The following is a 6,000-nucleotide window of genomic DNA, read 5'->3' as shown; positions in this document are numbered from 1 at the left end:
ATTGGATCAAGGATCGAATTTTACCTCAAGGTTATTCAAAGAAGTTATGGATAGCTCAGGAATAAAACAATTTAAATCAACTGCGTGCCATCCAGAATCGTAGGGAGTGTTAGAAAGGTGGCATCAGACATTAAAGACAATGTTGAGGGTTTATTGTCACGATTATCCAGAGGATTGCGATAAAGGAATTCCATTCGTACTGTTTGCAATTAGGGGTGCACCTAATGAATCAACCAAATTCAGTCCTTTTGAACTAATTTTTGGTCATGAGGTAAGAGGACCACTTAAATTGATTAAGGAAAAATTGGTGAGTGAGAAATCGGAAATTACATTATTGGATTACGTGTCAAATTTTAGGGAACAATTAAGTAGAGCAGGTGAATTGGCTAGACAACATTTAAAAGTTGCACAAAACGTGATGAAACGGGTAGCGGACAAGAAATCCAAAGTTCGTAGTTTTGCCAGTGCAGATAAAGTTTTGTTGTTACCAGTTAGTGTTGTTACCAGTGGTAGGTGAACCTTTAAAAGCTAGGATTTGTGGACCTTATCAGATTGAAAGGAAATTAAGTGAAGTGAATTATGTGGTAAAAACACCAGATAGAAGGAAGACTCACTGAGTGTGTCATGTGAATATGCTTAAAAGGTACTTTGAAAGGCAAGGAGAGAAAAATGAGGAGGTTTTAATGATTCTAACTCAAAGTGACAAACCAAATCCAGATGACTGTGAATTTGACATAACTCAAATTAAATTGGAAAACGAGGCTGTTCTTAAAAATTGGGATAAATTGTTGAGTTACCCTCCAGAGGAGAAACGGACTGACCTGAAAGAGTTATTGATATCACGTGGGCAAGTTTATAGACATAAATTGGAAAGTACTAAAATGGCTATACATGATGTTTATGTGGGAAATGCTGTTCCAATCAAACAACATCCATACAGACTTAACCTTTAAAATTGGCACAGGTTAACAAAGCGATTGAGAGTATGCTTAAAAATGGTATGATTGAAGTGGGTTGCAGCCAATGGAGCTCACCCATAGTGATGGTATCTAAACGAAATGGTACCCAACGGTTGTGTGTGGACTATAGAAAGGTTGATGCAGTTACAAGAATGGACTCTTACCCTATCCCACGTTTGGAGGATTGCATTGAGAAAGTGGGACAATCAGTTTTTATTTCCAAATTGTATTTACTTAAAGATTACTGGCAGGTACCTTTATCCGAAAGTGTGAAGGAGATTTCAGCCATTGTGACTCCAGATGGTATATACCAATTCAAAGTGATGTCATTTGGCACGAAAAACACCCCAGCCACATTTCAACGGTTAACTAACAAAGTCTTTTCAGGATTACCCAATTGTGCAGTATACATCGACGATCTGGTAATTTTCAGCCAGACATGGAAAGAACATTTAAAACATCTGATGGGGTTATTCGATCGACTTCAGGAGGCGGGTTTGGTGATAAACCGAGCCAAAAGTGAATTTGGAAAAGCCCAAGTCACTTTCCTTGGCCATACAATTGGACAGGGTCGAATGGTCACGCGGGATGTGAAACCAACAGTCATTGAGGAGTTTCCGATAACCTCGACACAATGGGAAATAATGCAATTTCTTGGCATGAGTGTATTTGATCGAACATTTGTGAAAATTATTTGTAGCGTGGTTGCTCCACTGATGGACTTGCTGAAGAAACGTTGAAAATTTCAGTGGACAGCGGACTTTCAACGGGCATTTGACAGCCTGAAAGCTGTGATAATCAATGCTCATGTGTTGGAGAATCACAAGGGACTCTGATCAAATAGAACTAAAATATCTGGCTTTAAAGAGAAAAGCCGAGGCGTAGAGAAATGGACGGATCATGCAGAGACCTTCTTGTTCAAAGAGACTGTAAATTGAGAAGGATTTCAGTTGGAGGAAGAAGAACGGGGAAAAAATTACTATATTATTATACCTGTTTGCGTGTGTTGTTTTTTACTGTGCGCATTTCTTTAAGGATAATGAAAAGGTGAAAAATGAAACCATCTTGAAGTTGATGGTTTATTTTTTTTCTTGGGGGAGGTGTCTTGTGAGAGTACCTTTAAGAAATAGGTGTTTATAAATGGGTGTGTATATAAATATCTGTATGGAGAGTACCTTAAGAAATCGATATTTATTACTGCAGTGTTGTCAGAGAGTGGGTGGAGCTGGGCTGTCTGTCAGCTTTTTACTTCCGTTTTAGGCTGTTTGCTGCAGGGTGTGTTTTTGTTTCATTTTTAGAGCTGGATAAATGCAGTCACAGCAAGAAGGTGTATTAGAGTCTCTCTCTGTAATCTAAAGAATGTAAATCAATCCTTTGGTGATTTAAAACTAATAACTGCTCGCAGTAGTGACTTTAACCTGATGCGTTTCTGTTTAAAGGTTTTTTTAAAGTCTTCTGGATGTTAAAAGGACAGCTTACGGATTACTTAGTGTTGTATTCTTTGGGGGTTGTATTTGAATTAATGGTTGCTAAGATGTTCACTGTTTGTTTTAAAAAGATTAACTTGGTTCATAGAATAAACATTGTTTTGCTTGAAAAAATACTTTTCCATTTCTGCTGTACCACACCTGTAGAGTGGGCCGTGTGCTCCCCATACCACAATCTATTAAAAGTTGTGGGTCAGGTGAACTCCATGATACACTTTGGGGTTCTCTAAACCCTGGCCCATAACACTTCATTAGTACTCTTTCCCTAAATCACCATTCTCTTCCTCACCATCCTAATCACCCTCTCCCTCTCCACTCTCTTGTCCATTTCTCTCTAAATCATTCACTCTCTCTCCCTTATAATGTCCCCGTGCTATATGTAAGACCATAAGACATAGGAGCAGAAGTAGGCCATTCAGCCCATCAAGTCTGCTCCACCATTCAATGGGATCATAACTCATCCGATATGGTATATAACTCTTTCTGTCCAATCCTTTTCTTTCTCCCTCCCAATCTGCCCTCTCTCTTTCTCCTGTTTACCACTCTCTCACTCGCTCCCTTCTAATCTCTCTTTTGTCCTCCTAATATCCTACACACTCCTGATCACCCACTCTCCCACTTACCCTATCTCTCCCTCCTACTCTTCTATTCTGTCACTCTCCTCTCTCATCCTTTCCACTACTCATCACTCTTTATGTCCTTCTTTCCCTCTTAAATTCTTTTCTCTATTCCCTAATCACACCGTCTCTCCCAATGCCATCTAATCACTCTCTCCGTCCTAATCCCTCTCTCCCTCTTTCTCTCACTCTCCTGATCGATACTGCTGCCCGGGATTCATCATCCAGCTCAGCTTTGTCCCCATGGATCGGATGAGCTTCTTCTGAAGTCTGACTGAAGACCACAGGCCGCGGGCAGTAAGCCGGTGGGGGAGGGGAGGGGGGGCAATTCCGGGTGTGACTTTAGCCTCCGGTGTCCACCACACTTACTTCAGGCCCGTGGATAGACCCAACCCAATTTCCGCCCCACCTTTCCTGGCTTCCCTTCCTATGGGCTCCTCTCATCCCCCCAGGAAACTCCCCATCTCAGAAGACCCTCAGTTGATCATTCGAGTTGTAGTCACAGAGAATGTGGCTACAGGAAAGGTGCAAATGTCTTGGATTCCACTAAACTATTGGAGACGTTCCGCAGTTCCTTCAGTGAGTGCACCGATTGGTAGCCCAGCTGGGTCAGGGTGCCATTGCACAGATGTTGTACTGTTTGGGCAATCTGGAAGGAAAGGTTGAGTCTCCAGCTTTCTGCAGTTGCTGTCGAGTTTCGTGTGGTCGTGTATTTATAATTTCTTGCTGTACCACTTGTTCCCCTGGTGTTCTGAAGTATCCATTTCTTAACCTGATTGTCCACATCCAAACCGATGAAGTGGTAAATCTCAGTGATTTTTTTGAAGGGTTCTCTGGCCAGTTCCTCATACCTCACCAACATGTACTTCCCCCTCAGCCAGGGCGGTTTGCTGAGTCCAGTGCCCACCGAGTTGAAGAGATCGTTGCAAGTGGTTGCTATTTGGGATAGATCCACACTTCGTGGCTTTCTGCCGGTGGCGTTCCAGATTTTCCAGGCCCGGAAATTATCCGTGAAAGTCCCCATCCTGGAGGCGAGTATCCCCCTGGGATCTCGGACCAAGTGGATGATCTTCAGATTGAGCCTGGGGTCCTCACTCAGCAGGCGGAGGTCTTTGATCTCAGGAATCCTGACCGTCTTTATTGCCATGTGTGAGCGTGTCTGACAAACCTGAGATGCCAGCGTTAGGTTCAGCACTTTGCACTGCTTGGCACAGAGGTGTTCAAATGGGTCTTTCAAATTCTGATTCAAATGGCAAAGCGGGGGTTCGCACAGAGCGTTACTAGCACCCCTGCGGAAAAACACTGTGGTCGCATGGTCCCTGGGCGCGGGTTTTATATAATTCTCCAGGAAGTTCAGATTGCAGTCGTACAGGTTGCTGAGCAGATCCCTGTGAGCCCCCAGGAGAGCTCGTCTGTCCACCACATTCCTCATTCTGGTACTGGAGTTCACAAACACCTGTTGCACGTGATAGAGAGGCTCAAAGAGGTAAAAGATAGCAGGGTGTTGATTGAATAACTGCCCCAGGAAGGACGATCCACTCCTGGTGGTGGCAAAGATCAGGATGTGCTTCCTGTCGGGTGCCTGATCGTGGTTTCCAGGCGGGTGAGACAATCCAAAACAGCCACTGAAACCTGGAACAAAACAGAGGAAAGGCCACAGCCTGTCAAACATTTTGGCTTGTAGCTGTACTTTCCAGCTGCCAATGTAATATCTGACTCAATAATGGGCCACACATTCCCTTCAGCAAGAGGTTCACAAGAATGATCCCTGGAATGAAGAGTTTGTCGTTTGAGGAACGGTTGAGGACTCTGGGTCTGTACTCGTTGGAGTTTAGGAAGGGGGAGGGGGGGGGGGGGAAATCTTATTGAAACTTGCAGGATCCTGCGAGGCCTGGATAGAGTGGATGTGGAGAGGATGTTTCCACTTGTAGGAAAAACTAGAACCAGAGGACACCATCTTAGACTAAAGGGATGATCCTTTAAAACAGAAGAGGAGAAATGTCTTCAGCCAGAGGCAGATGAATCTGTGGAACTCTTTACTGCAGAAGGCTGTGGAGGCCAAATCACTGAGTGTCTTTAAGACAGAGATAGATAGGCTCTTGATTAATAAAGGGATCAGGGGTTATGGGGAGAAGGCGGGAGAATGGGGATGAGAAAAATATCAGCCATAATTGAATGGCGGAGCAGACTCGATGGGCCGAGTGGCCTAATTCTGCTGCTATGTCTTATGGTCTTATACCACTACCTTTACACTGACGGTTGTGAATTCTCTACCCCAGAGGGCTGCGGAAGCCCAGTCATTGAGAATGTTTGAAGCAGAAATGGATAGATTTCTGTTTAACAATAACGAAGGGGGTAATGGGTAAAAAGCATTGAAGTGTCTGATCAGCCATGATCCTATTGAGTGGCGGAGCAGGCTTGATGGGCTGAATGGCCTACTCCCTATGATCCTATACCCGTAAATAATTTAATTCAGGAGGCATGTACCCAGTGCTCTAGATGTAACGGTGCAGACTCATTTCCTCTTGGGATTTGCCTTCCAAAACTCCCAAACAGACCAGTCACCTTTGGGATACTGAATCAGAAACCAAAAAAACTCTAATCTTCCCTTATCAGTGGACAGCACCCTCACCTTTGACTCAGGAGCTCATGAGTTCAACCTCACTCCAACATATTTTCCAGGTCGGCACCCCCAGCCTTTAACCAACAATGGGAGGGGTTCAAATGAGGGAAAATCCATAAATCTAAAAGACAGGCTGCGGCCATAGAGCAATATAGCAATTGGAGTAAAGATAAGCAGAGTATGACAGGAGGGGTCCGAAAGTTTAATGGTCATAGTGGAGAAGAATGTATAAGATCTGGAAGAAGAAGCGGGGCAGTTCTTCCCAGGATCCTGGCCAATAACCATCCCTTAGCCAATGCAGCTGAAACAGGTTA

General features: G+C 43.9%; 1 protein-coding gene across 1 annotated transcript in view; it reads right to left on the bottom strand.

Moving 5' to 3' along the window:
* Window positions 1-3,110: 3,110 nt before the first annotated feature.
* Window positions 3,111-6,000, bottom strand: part of si:ch73-62b13.1 (uncharacterized protein LOC100002270 homolog) — a 34,245-nt gene continuing 31,355 nt past the window's right edge. Inside the window, exon 3 of the mRNA XM_038780999.1 lies at window positions 3,111-4,695. Coding sequence (XP_038636927.1) covers window positions 3,578-4,695 — 1,118 coding nt within the window. The 3' untranslated portion in view covers window positions 3,111-3,577. The remainder of the gene's footprint in view (window positions 4,696-6,000) is intronic.

This window comes from Scyliorhinus canicula, chromosome 20 (assembly GCF_902713615.1).
Source record: "Scyliorhinus canicula chromosome 20, sScyCan1.1, whole genome shotgun sequence".
In the NCBI taxonomy this organism is placed as follows: domain Eukaryota; kingdom Metazoa; phylum Chordata; class Chondrichthyes; order Carcharhiniformes; family Scyliorhinidae; genus Scyliorhinus; species Scyliorhinus canicula.
Note: the sequence above shows the minus strand (reverse complement) of the source record. Positions and strands in the feature narration are given on the sequence as shown.